The 13,827-nt window shown below is 36.3% G+C and overlaps 1 protein-coding gene and 1 long non-coding RNA gene across 2 annotated transcripts; both read right to left on the bottom strand.

Moving 5' to 3' along the window:
• Window positions 1-7,575: 7,575 nt before the first annotated feature.
• LOC121234392 lies at window positions 7,576-9,829 on the bottom strand. Its single transcript, XR_005934381.1, has 2 exons — window positions 9,787-9,829; window positions 7,576-8,732 (listed from the first exon to the last, which is right to left on the bottom strand). It is a non-coding gene; the product is annotated as an uncharacterized LOC121234392 (long non-coding RNA).
• Window positions 9,830-11,117: 1,288 nt separating this feature from the next.
• On the bottom strand, window positions 11,118-13,385 carry LOC121234391 (eukaryotic translation initiation factor 5A-2). The gene is made up of 5 exons (XM_041130321.1): window positions 13,042-13,385; window positions 11,938-12,060; window positions 11,769-11,825; window positions 11,596-11,670; window positions 11,118-11,374 (listed from the first exon to the last, which is right to left on the bottom strand). Exons 1-5 carry the CDS (start codon window positions 13,165-13,167, stop codon window positions 11,273-11,275), a joined length of 483 nt encoding a protein of 160 aa, XP_040986255.1. The 5' UTR covers window positions 13,168-13,385; the 3' UTR covers window positions 11,118-11,272.
• Window positions 13,386-13,827: the final 442 nt, after the last annotated feature.

Here is a 13,827-nt window from a genome sequence, read left to right on the forward strand (position 1 = left end):
AACTACTTTTACCAAGTAAAACCTCCTGCAACTTTTCCACTTCCAAGAGCTAAGATTAAGGTTGTGTTTGAAAAATATTAAAGTAAGTTAAGTTAAATTGAGATGATAAAATATTATTAAAATATTATTTTTTAATATTATTATTATTTTAAAATTTAAAAAAATTAAATTATTTATTATATTTTATATTGGAATTTTAAAAAGTTGTAATGATGAGTTGAAATGAGTTGAAAGGAGTTAATGATCTAAACGAAGCTGACTAAGGGCTCGTTTGTTTGATGAGATGAGATGAGATTAAAGTTAAAAAGTTAAATAAAATATTGTTAGAATATATTTTTTAATATTATTTTTATTTTGAAATTTAAAAAAGTTGAATTGTTTATTTTATTTTGTATAGAGATTTGAGAAAGTTGTAATGATGAAATGAGAGTCTTTAGACGATAGGCTTCTAAAATTTAGATCTTCTTTTTTTTCAAATCTGAAATAAAATTTAATGACAATAATCAAGCCTAAAAATGACAAAATAAATAAAATTTTACTAAAGTTTAAAGTTAAGAAGTGATAAAATATAAGAAATTATACAAGTCATCAAGTTTTATAACAGATCACAATATATCTCATATCACAATATATGCTAGCATCACAAACATTAATTTCTTATTTGCTCTCCAACATCTACTAATAGAAAATAAAATGATATCATTTTACAAATATTATGGTCCAAATGAGTTTCTATTAGAGGACGGAAGATTTCTATAATCATTGGCTAAACAAAAAGAAAAACTTGGTCAATGTTGGATCCCTCTCTATCTGCTTGGTTCCAATGTTTGGAGCAGAACAAAAATATTAAAAAGCAACTAGACTTGAGTTTCTATTGAGATCATAACTCAAACCTTGCGCATATCACAGAATATAAAAGCACCAAAACTAAACTCAGGGATTTCTAAAACTTGACCAAGTAGATGGGCGTTTTGTGGTGAAGGACAAAATGCAGCAGCATAACTCTAAGAAGGGTGGACGAGTGGTAGGAGGATGGGCTGATCTTTGCTTTGTATGGACGATGAAGGGTGGCGGGGGAGATTTGGGGAGAAGATGGGTGTTTTGCAATGAAGGACAAAAATGCAACAGTTGGAATCACACCCACAGAAGGCACAATGAAGGACGATGACGGGTAGATGAGTGGCAGGAGGATGGGCCGATCTTTGCTTCGTACGGATGATGAAGGGTGGCGGGTGAGATTTGGGGAGAAGAGGGGTGTTTTGCGATGAAAGACAAAAATACAACAGTTGGAATCACACCCACAGATGGCACAATGAAGGACAAAGAAGGGAGGATGAACGACGGAAGTCTGAGCTGGTCTTTGCTTCATATGGACAATGAAGAGCGGCAGGGGAGATTTGGGAGAAGAGAGTCATTTTGCAATCAGGACAAAAATACAGCAGCTGGAATCACACCCACAGAGGGCACAATGAAGGATGATGAAGGGCAGCGGAGGAGATTTGGGGAGAAGAGGTGCATTTTGCAAGGGAGCTGTTGTGTTTTGCGAGGGAGATTTTTCGCTTTGTGTTTGTCCTGCGTTGCAAAGGTGTTAAATAAATAAATAATTAAACAAAACCACACTGGCGATCCACTTAAGAGATGTGGGGGTGTAAAGAGAATATCATAATTTAATAGGGCACAAAAAGGAAAAGGAAAGAACAAATTAGAGAGTGTGAAAGAATGATGTCTTTAGTTCATTTAAAAAGTAGAAAGGCAGTTGTTTTCCCGTGTTGGGCAAACTGTTTTAACAAGGAGGGGAAGTTTTAAATCTGGACAAGTTGATAGGTTGCAATCTAAGGAATGACTGTTTTAACTCTCTCTCTCTCTCTCTCTCTCTTAAAAGGCTGAGAGGAAGTTATCAAAATTACCAATATTTTCTTGGCATGTACAAAAGCACCCCTAATACGTTGCAACGAATGTTAGTCCATTTTGTTAAACTAAATGATAAAGGTTCTCGATTATTAGCTATTTTGAAAATAACCTTAATTTTTGTTATTTGCAATTTTACAGCAGCAAAGGACTCATTCATATGCAAACGGTTCTCAAAATTGTGGACAACTCTGGGGCTAAAACGGTGATTTGCATACAAGATTTAAAAGGAAGAAAGATGCAAGACCGGAGACACAATAATTGTATCACTCAAGGAAAGACTATAATCTCTTACCTTGTTTTATTTTTTTATCCCAAGTCAACGCTAAAAGCAATTAGGAGACACTGCAAGTTTCTTCAAGAGGAAAGATGATAAAGATTAGCTCATAAAGGAATCCAATGCTAAATTGTATTGTTGAAAATTTAATTGGTTTGTAACTTGGTTTGTAACTCTAGATAACAGTCCGGTTATTGAAATGGTTGGGTTTTTGCCTTGGACGGTTTGGGAATTTGCACAAGGAGGTTGTGTTTACCAACTCCCACTCCTTGATTTCGGTATCAACCTCGCCACATATTCAGGCCGTAAATTTCAAGTACCAATGAGTTTGGATTCAACTGTTTACATATAAAAACTTGCACCAAATGCCATTTTTTTATTAAGTGGCACTTAAAATTTAGTAGTCTTTCTTCAATTAAACGGCGATAGTAACTATAAAAAATTGTCAACTCTTTCAAAATGTCATTAACTTAAGTTGCAGCTCAATCTTGGAAAGAAAAACAACCAAAATGAGAAACAGAGTGAAAAGACTGGCCGCCCCCCAGCAAGGCTCGAAAGATGGTGTGGGCCATATATAATATATCAAGAACAAGGTTATCTTGTGTTTCATGGTTCAGGGGCAATTTGTCTCGACAACAAGCCAATTGGGTTCCAATTTCAGTGAGAGCAAATTCTAAGTGCAGAGATGAACTTATCTATATTTTAGGGGTGTTAAATGAGTACTGGGGCATTACGGTATCAATTGGGTTCCCATCACCAACCATGGTACCAAGGATTAAGCAAATTACACAACAAATTAAGCATATGTTGCAGAAAAATTATGAAAAAATTTAAGCAAATTACAAATTGAGGTTGCAAACAACTGAAGATTGAAATGGGAGGGCATTTGTGCTTACTCGAAAGGAGCGCATCTTCGAACCTGTCGTGGCGAAGGTATGACAGCTACGACGTTTTATGTTGGGAGGTGGGGACGGAGGTACGACGCTTGCATAGAGTGGTAGTGGTGGATTTCCTTTGTTTGGGCATGTTGAATTTGCAGTCGATTTTGGTCTACAACAGACAAACCGAAGTCCCCTCCACAAATTGCCAAAGTCTCCACAAACCAAGGCCAAGCCAGTTGGAGATGGCAGATGAATCTGTTTGCCGATGCACAGGCAAATATGCTTTGTAGAGTAAAGCTGAAAATGGAAAGGGAGAAACAGACAAAATGGTGCAAGCGAGAATCTCAAGCTATGGACCTAGGCTTGCCTTTATGGCCAATGGGGAACCGAAATGGAGCAAGGTGGTGCTTCCCCACTGGCACGTGGGCTAGGCTGTAGTTTTCACTGCGATTGGAAGGGTGTCTCGCTGTTTAAGCTGTCGACTAGCGTTGTTGTTGAAGGAAATGGAGGAAGGCAGAGCATAAGTAGGGGAGGAAATGCAGTTGGTGGGGGAAGGGTCTGGACGGCGTTAGCGTGTCTATGTTAGATTCACAATACGTGATAATTTCTTTCCATAAATCAAAGCATATATTTAATAAAATTGAGAGTTCATACATCCAATAATTTGTGATAGATTTTTCATAGAGCTTTAGGATTTCTGCAAAATGAGAGATTTTTCCAGCTATAAAGAGGACTACTCTCTACCCCTCTTTTCTAATTTTTTGGTTCTCTTACCCTAAAAGAGAGTAAAGGAAGAGCAAAACCCTAAATAAAACTCAATGGGCTAGTTCCATTTTAAAGTGGGGTGAGAGTAGGGGCCTACATATGTGTCTATTAAAATGGCTCATTCCATTATGGGCTCAATAACTAAATGTTAATGCTAGTCCATTATTTATAAAAAATAAATACAACAATCTCTCATTTGGACAGTATTACATTTAATCACAATATAAATACAAACAAGCATCCCAAAATCAAAGGCCTTGTTCAAACCTTCAAGTACAAGATACTGAACAATACACTGACAGGGCATACGACACATGACCAATATTTGCAATCACGTAATTCAGGCCGATGAGATGAAAGTACAATATGGAAATAGTCAAAAGAGTGACAAACACTCGTTTCCACAAGAAGCCCTAGAGACGAAACTGAGTGTCTTTAAAGCATTAGGCCTTGTCCAAAATGCAGTTGCAGCACCTAATCTAGTGACTATACCAACATGATATATGACACCAAACTTATACTTACAACCACCTGACTCAGGTATAGACTAAAATAGTTTGTCTCTTATAGGTAATACACATTGTCCATAATGCGCGTGACTCAGGCACTAGACTAATCAATATGTCTCAATACATAAAGTATGCCCTGTCCAAAATGCGCACGACTCGGGCATGAGAATAAGCATAATGTCTCATTACATAAACAATCGTCTTGTCCAAAATGCGCTGACCCAGGCACGAAACTAACCAAAATGTCTCAATACATAAAGTACGCCCTGTCCAAAATGCGCGTGACTCAGGCATTCATTGACATTGCTACATTTAGAACAAAATATGAGCATAAACAATATAGTCAAATAGTCAATGATCATAGAACTCCCACTAACTAAATACAACAGAAGATTTTAACAATCCCAAATGAGTCACATGCTCCTGAAACAGTTTTGGAGCTAAACCTTTAGTTAGTGGGTCAACTACCATATGTTCTGTAGAAATATGCTCAATACAAATATAAGACACAATTATTTTCTCTCTAACAAACAAGTACTTAATATCAATATGCTTGGAGCGAGAAGAGCTCCTAGTGTTTCGAGAGAAAGCGACTGCTATAGAGTTGTCACAAAATATCTTCAGCAGCCTCAAAATGGTGTTCACAACACCTAACCCCAAGATAAAGTTTCGCAACCATATAGCCTGACATGTAGCCTCATAACAAGTTACATACTCTACTTCCATTGTAGAGGAAGCTGTAAGTGTCTGTTTGACACTTTTCCAAGAAAAAGCTCCTCCTGCCATCATAAAAACATAACCAGAAGTGGATCTCCTGTCATCTGAACAACCTGCAAAATCGGCATCAGAATATCCAACTACATCAAGAATGTCAGTTCGCTGATATGTAAGTACTAAATCTTTAGTGCCTTGCAAATACCTAAGTACTTTTTTTGTAGCTTTCTAGTGAGCCAAACCAGGATCATTCAAGTATCTCCCAAGTACACCAACAACATAAGTAATATCAGGTCATGTACATACTTAAGCATACATCAAACTACCCAGCACCGAAGAATAGGGAATTGTTTGCATTTGGGTTCTCTCACTATCATCCTGAGGGCATTGAGACTTAGAAAATTTATCATCTTTTACAATAGGTGCTTTCCCAGGAGAACATGAATGCATATTAAACCTCTTTAAAACTCAATCGATATAGGTTTTCTGAGATAATCCAAGAACGTTTTTAGATCTCTCACGAAAAATCTGGATTCCCAAAACATAAAAGGTCTCACCAAGATCTTTCATATTAAAATGAGATGACAACATACGTTTTATCTCAAACATAAGTTCAACGTCATTTGCGGCAAGTAATATATCATCAACATAAAGAACAAGAAAGATATACTTACTCCCACTAACCCTCAAATATATGCATTGATCAACAAGATTCTCCTTAAAACCACAAGAGGTAACAATCTCATCAAACATTAGGTACCATTGTCTCGACGCCTGCTTAAGCCCATAAATGGACTTGTTTAGTTTACACACCATGTGTTCCTTTCCTTCCACTTGGAAACCATCTGGTTGTATCATGTACACATCCTCAAATAGATGTCCATTAAGGAAAGCTGTCTTGACATCCATTTGATACAGCTCGAGATCAAAACGAGTCATCAATGCCATAATAATCCAAAAAGAATCCTTAGTAGAAATAGGCGAGAAAGTGTCATTATAATCAATGCCTTGTTTTGGTTAAAACCCTTAGCAACAACCCTAGCTTTATACCTTTCCACCTGGCCTTCAAAATTATACTTAGTTTTAAAAATTCATTTGCAACCAATTGGCCTAGAGCCACATGGTAGTTCAACTAAGTCTCATATTTTGTTATGACACCTCGATGCCATCTCATCATGCATAGCATCCATCTAACATGAAGACTAAGGACTATCAATGGCCTCCTTAAAAGAGGCTGGATCAAGAGACATACCAGTATTAAACTCATGCTCCTGCAAATAGACAATATAATAATATGAAATTGCTGGTTTATGAATTCTCTGTGATCTCCTCATAACAATATCATCAGTCCCCACATCAACATCAACTATATTGTCAACAACAGGGTCTTGGACAACAGTATCGGTTCCCTCTGTCAATGGTAGTGCAGCCACTGATGGAGGAGTAACCTAAACAGGTATAACAACACGCTCCTCCCTAAATACGACTTCACGTGGCGCAGAGCTCTCACTGTCACTAACATCCTCGACAAAAATGGCTCGATCAGATTCAATAACTTTAGCAACATTAGAAGAGCAATAGAATCTAGAGCCTCTTGATCCCACACAATAGCCAACAAAATAACCAGTAATTATCTTAGGATCAAGTTTCTTCTGCTGAGAATTATAAGACCTTATTTACGCTTTACAACCCCAAACACAAAAATTATTCAAACTAGGCCTCTTACCTAACCATAACTCATAAGGAGTTTTAGGAACCGACTTACTTGGTACTTGATTCAAAATATATGCAACAGTTTTCAAAGCCTCACCCCACAAAAATTCAGGCAAAGTGGAATGACTAAACATACACCGCATCATATCCATAAGAGTACGATTTCTTCTTTCTACGATACCATTCTGTTCAGGAGTTCCAGGCATTATGTATTGAGCCTCGATACCACATGCCTCAAGAAATCTAGCAAAAGGTCCATGATTTCTTCCAATTTCATCATATCTCCCATAAAATTCACCTCCTCTATCTGATCTTACCGCCTTGATTTTCTTATTTTTCTGGAGTTCCACAGCAGCCTCAAAAACCTTAAAAGCTTTTAATGGGTCTGATTTTTCTCGAATGAGCTCAATACAACCATAGCGAGAATAATCATCAATAAAGGTAATGAAGTATCTATAATTTTCCAAAATGGTAGGTGAAATGGGACCACAAATATAGAATATCCAGATTTCTGCTAATCTTTTACTTTCTAGTTTTTGCTAAAAGCTTCCCTTTGATACAAGCAACACAAGTTTTAAAATCAGAAAAATTCAAGTCAACTAGAATGTCATCTTTAATCAACCTCTCAATTCTTTCTCTAGAAATATGACCCAACCTTTTGTGCCACAACATGGAAGAGTTTTCATTAGATCTAGTACGTTTGAAACCAACTGCAACATTCATAATAGAGACACTAGAAGAAGCATGATCTAAAGCAGGAAACAAATCAAATTTATACAAACCATCATATAAAGTAGCAGTAATAGAGTCATAAAAGATTGTAGCCTTTCCATTTTCAAAATGAAAAACATAAGCACATTTGTCCAAAATAGAAACAAAGATAAGATTTCTTCTAATGGAAGGTATAAAAGCAGTATCAGACAAGTTCAAAACATGCTTAAAAGCCAAAATAAGTTTGACAACACCAATATGTTCAACTTTAACCTTCACACCATTGCCCATATTTACAACCAACTCTATATCAGTTGGTCTTCTGTGGTTCCTTAATTTCTGTAAAGAATTTGTAGTGTGAATGGTTGCACCAGTATCTAGCCACCAAGTATCAGAAGGCACATCGACTAGATTAGACTCAAACACACTAGTAATGAACGTGTACCTTTCTTGTCTAATCAAGTCTTAAATCTCCTACAATCAACCTGCTTATGCCCAAACAAATGACAGAAGTTGCACCTTCCCTTAAAACTTCTTTCTTAGGCCCATTTGGAACACTTACACTAACTTGTTGAGGAGGTCTCCCAGATTTCTTCATCTTACAGGAGTTGCTACTATTACCTTTGAATAACTTCTTTCCTTTATCAACAATTACCATGAAAGCAACATGAGACTTGGCCTTTTTCATCATCTGCTCTTCTTGAATTACAATAGCAGTCATTTCACTCAAGCTCCATTCGTCTTTCTGAGCATTATAAGTGGTCTTGAGTGCATCAAACTGAGATGGAAAAGATTCAAACACTTGTCATACAAGAAAGCTATATACTAACTCAACTTTCATTCCTTTGAGTTTGTTAAAGAAATTAGCAAGCTTCATGATGCGCTCTCAGACTCCACTAACCCCATCACAGGTTGTGGTAGTAAGAAGTTTCATTAGAGTTTCCTTTTCTGCCTTATCAAACTTAGTAAATTTCTTCCCAACGTCATCAAGATATTCTTTAGCACTATCTGTATCAGTTATGCTCTGCCTGATAGACTTGTCAATAGTATACTTCATAATCATGAGTCAAGTCCTATTAGAATTCACCCACTGCTTATAACGAGTCTTTTCAACAGGCGCATCGACCCTTAAAGCTAAATCCAAATTCATGATAGCCAAATTAATGGTGAGAGCCTCATATCAATCCTCATAATTGGTTCCCGTTAAACTCTTGATGGCAGATAAAGAGAGAGACATAGACGCATTGCCATAAGCTGAAGAGAATATAACAAAATTTATTATGCGTGTGGAGGAAGAAACATGCACCCATAAATGTCTCCATTAGACAATCTTATATCCATGCTAGAATCTTATTCAAAATAGACTCTTACGCACTATGCTAAAAAGCCCAAGACACATAAAAGTCTCTTACGCATGATAAAACAAAATAATTAAATACAAGGACTTAAAATGACCCACTACCAAGAGGATAGGACTAAGCCACCAAATGTCAAGCACTTAACTATTATCTTTATCGTCCTAAGCATCCTACCAAATAATGGTTTGCAGACGAGGCAAAAACTTACTATCCATATGGATCTTAGTATAATGTCATTAAGCAAAAGTATGATTAATATAACAACTCCGATAATTTATCATGACTAGTCCCATGAGAGATGGGTATATACCTACTCCAAACTATCGGTATTACAACAAAAAGACAAGAAAAATATAAAAAATATCTCCATACAAGATTCTTTATTGCCATAGAATATTATATATATATATATATATATATATATAGCTCTAGAACATATTTTCAATATTCAATATCCAATATATTATATATATATATATATATAATAGCACATGAACAATCAATATTGTTATCGTCCTTCTTCCTTTTTTTTTTTTTAATGGCATCTGGACAAACCTTTACTATTTAGAACCATGGGAGCATTTTATAAAATGAAAAGAAAAAAGCTTCGATCTAGCGACCCCACCAAACTTTCAATATCCAATAAATATATGGAATAAGTAATAAAGCTCCAAAGACGAAAAAAAAAATTATCCACCTAGTTGCTTTATTATACGGGTTTGCCAAGGACTTATAGTCAGTCACCGAAAATCAAGGATTCAAAAGATAAGATTCAAGTTTACTGAAAAACAACCCCACAGAAGATCTCGCAAGTCACAGCAACGAAAAAATAAAGAAACACAACCATGAAAATAGGAAGAAGACTCTAATACCAACTGTTAGATTCACAAGATATGATAATTTCTTCCCATAAATCAAAGCATATGTTTAATAAAATTGAGAGTTCATACCTCCAATAACTTGTGATGGATTTTCCATTGAGCTTTAGGGTTCCTACAAAATGGGAGATTTTTCCAACTATGGAGAGAACTAATCCCTACCTCTCTTTTCTTATTTTTTGGTTCTCGTCCTAAAAGATAGTAGAGGAAGAGCAAAACCTTAAATAGAACTCAACGGACTAGTTCCATTTTAAAGTGGGGTAAGAGTAAGGGCTTTCATATGTATCTATTAAAATGGTTCATCCCATTATGAGCTCAATAACTAAATATTAATGCTACTCTATAGTTTATAAAAAAATAAATACAACAATGTATTGTGGAGGAAGGCAACGCGGAAGAAAAGGGGATGGACAACACTGACGGGGATGGGTTTCTCTCCTTGCTCTCAGCCTCATGCAGCTTTTACTGTTGCGAGATATCAATGTTACAAAAATATCGTCTCATCAATGAACTGTTTTGAGAAAAAAGAGAGAACGACGACGAGGATAACCAAATTTAATTTATCTCAAAATTAATTATTGATAAGATTTTATTAATTTTTTATAAAAAATTAAACTCATTTCAACTTATTTTACGCATTTCAACTTCAAAAATTAAATTCATCTTAATCTAAAAAAATTAAACCCATCTCAATAAAATCCATAAAATCTCACAAAATACTACTATTCACAATTCCAATAATCTCATCTCAACATCCTTTGAATACCAAGCATACTTGACCGTACAAAGATTACCTGAGATTTTCATGTTTCTAAATACAAATACAAATAAAATTTAAGTGACGAGACACATTCTAAATCTGCACGTGGAAAGGACAAGTTTAAAGCAATGATCTAGGGAATAAGTTGTAGAATTATTTTTAGGGTAATAAAATACCAAATCTCATATTTGTAACATGACGTAGATTTGGATACCATATACTGAATATGACATGATATATGAACTACAATGTTTGTATAAGTGAAAATAACATGGCAGAAAAGGCATTCTGATCGTATTTTAATGAGAAATAAATTGACAAAGTGAAAATCCCATGTTTCTTCTAACAAGTGATGGGATCCATTAGTACGAAACAAATGATTTTGTAGGTTTTGATGAAAGATTAGGTTGACAAATGAAAGAAACAAGTTTGGCTGCCATGTCTTATGTCTAAAACCATCACAAGTTACTCCATTCCTAAATAAGAATAAGCACCACCAGGTAGTGTTTTACCTCTTATCAGCGAATTCTTTTCTCAACCAAGAACTTCTCATTTCTATTTCCCTTTTTCATTCCAACCAATTCAGACAGGAAGCAAACACAAGGAACAAGAAGAAAAACAAACATAACGTAACAAGAGAAGGTAATAATAATAATATAAATTTGTTCGAAACCCATACAACTCCATCCACACAACCACCGAAGTACACCCGATTATCTTAAGGAGAGCAAGCTATAAAGGGCTCGCAAAAATCTTTCAGCTAAAGTTGCAACAAACAGTCCACTTATTATAAATAAACTACTTGGGGCCAATGTCTTTCAGAGCACAAATCTGCTCCTCCCCCATTGCCGACATCACACTGACAACCAGGTCCTTGCCGTCGGCAAACCCATCCTTGATCTGCACTCACCAACAAATGGTGTAACCATTTATAGGAATTCAGTGAATCTAACGCAGAACATAAATTAATCACCAACAAATGGTTTTTGCATTAAGAGTATAATAAATGCACCCAAGAACTAGTAATAAATTAAGGAAACAATTGGAGAAAGAGTTACACGAGGTGGTAAAGATATCTGATCCGTTCTTATTTCATTAAATGAAATGTGAATTTAACCAACCTGGGTCAGCAGATTGTCATCGGTTGGGAGCTTCAGATCATCCTTGGTGTTCCCATTTTCAGTCAGCAAACTCACCTAAAGACAGTTTAAATTATTAAGAAACAGAAATTCAGAGGGAAAACACCCGTGTTGAGTGAAGGAGTAATGAAATGTGTGTAGAAAATTGAGCATACAAATCCATCCTCAGAGATATCAATCAGCTGGTAGTCAGTACGATTGACATGAGGAACCTGCACAAAACAGACAAACACTTGTTTTTAAACACCGAGAACTTACCATGTAACAATTGGAAAAATGCAATCAAATTGAGAGAACAATAATGCAAACAAAATTACTACATACGTCACAGTTATGGGAAGAGGGCACAATATCTTCAAGTTTCTTGCCAGTAAAAATGTCAATTCCTACAAAGTGGCACTTAGCATGACCATGCTTGCCAGTCTTGGAGGTGGAAACTTCTACCACCTGTTACAGGAAACACACAGGATTCATCAGCTCATGAGACCACCATAAGAATTCATCACTCTCGACATACCTATCAAAATCACTACTTCAAATATATATCCAAAATTGTTAACAGGCAGAGCCGGGGTAACCACGAGGTTCCTTGGATTTCAAAATGTGTAGAAATTGAATTGTTGAGGTACTTTTATAAAGAAAATTATATTGCTTCCTGGTTCTGCCCCAGTTAATAGGGATATACTGCTAAAGCATGTTATCCCCTTCCTAAATTCCGCTACTAAACAGACATCAAGCACCTATCTGATTTTACTTTTGAGCTTTTATAGAAGCCCTAATGCAAAAGAATATTTTTATGGACTACGTTGAAGAAAAAATATTGGCATGATGGAATGAAAGAAAGAAGTTTGTAAAACCACATCAACTCCACCAAGAGACCAAAGGAGTCTATAGCAATATCTAATCTAATCGCATGCAGTATAAACTTTAAAAAACAGTTCATGGAACCGGGAAATTATTGGAAGCAAATAATTACAAAATAGCTAGCTCAAAATTATGTTGACCAAACATTTAAGATATTTCCGAGCACCCAAACGGGTCAGATCCAAATTAACCGTGAGAAAATAACATTGTAACTAATCAATTTGAGGCTATGAGATCGAAATATGAACCGAATTATAAATCAGGCAGCACGGAAGGTTGATATCACCATCCAACCAACCAGATCTCAACTATAATTACAGAGCCACATAGAAGCGACAATACATACATGTCCACAATCCAGTCCAGAAATCAAACCTAAAATCAGAAAATTCGCCCAAAAACATCTTTTTCTTTGTTGGGTGAATCAATTTTCATAGGAAGAAGACGTATCATCTATCAAATCCAATATCAAGACCTAAAATATACAGCATATTCTCGACGAATATTTAGAGAGAAATCTAGTTTCCTTCAGAGGAAACAAACAAAGGGGAAGAAGAAAGAAACCTTGCAAGGGCGAGCCTTGATGACGATGTAGCCGTTCTTACGGATGGTACCAGCCTGCTGGGGATAGGTCTTGGAGGCTCCAGCATCGGCCTTGGACTCGAAATGGTGCTCCTCACTGTCAGACATGGATTTTCTTCCTCAAAGCTCTCTCTCAACTCACTGATTCGATTCGAATCAACTCTGACGGACTCGGATACTCAGCAGAATGGCCACGGAGGAGGCGGAGAGGACGAATAAGAGTAGATATACCTACATATATATAGAGATATAGATATACAGGCAATTGTAAATATAGGTCCCAATCCTCAGGGTGTCGCTCGCACGCACACTCTTTCTAGGGTTTCATCGTGGGCCCAAATTAGCTACGAACCGTTGGATTCAGTCATGCGGTGTGGGCCCGGTTGCAATCTTCGGACAATTAGCGTTTACAGGACGCTATGATTTATTACGGGTTTGGGCTCTGGGCCGTGATTGCGTTGCCCACCGAGGGAGGTAGAGATGGCTGAATGAGATATCTGATTGGTCCGTGGTGGTCGATGAGAGTCTCCGTTCAATTATTATGTGCGGAGGGATGTGGGATTGGGATGCATTTGGGGGCAAAATAGTAAACGAGCTACCTCAATATCTAGGGATATGTAAGTCTAGAAACTCATAATGACGGATTAACGACTCGTTTGGTTACGCACTCCATATTAAATGAGATATTTTATTGGAAAGTAGATAAAATATTATTATAACTTAATTTTTTAATCTAATTTATGTTTTATGATTTAAAATTTTTAAATT

The sequence above is a fragment of the Juglans microcarpa x Juglans regia genome, chromosome 6D, assembly GCF_004785595.1.
Source record: "Juglans microcarpa x Juglans regia isolate MS1-56 chromosome 6D, Jm3101_v1.0, whole genome shotgun sequence".
Lineage (NCBI taxonomy): Eukaryota > Viridiplantae > Streptophyta > Magnoliopsida > Fagales > Juglandaceae > Juglans > Juglans microcarpa x Juglans regia.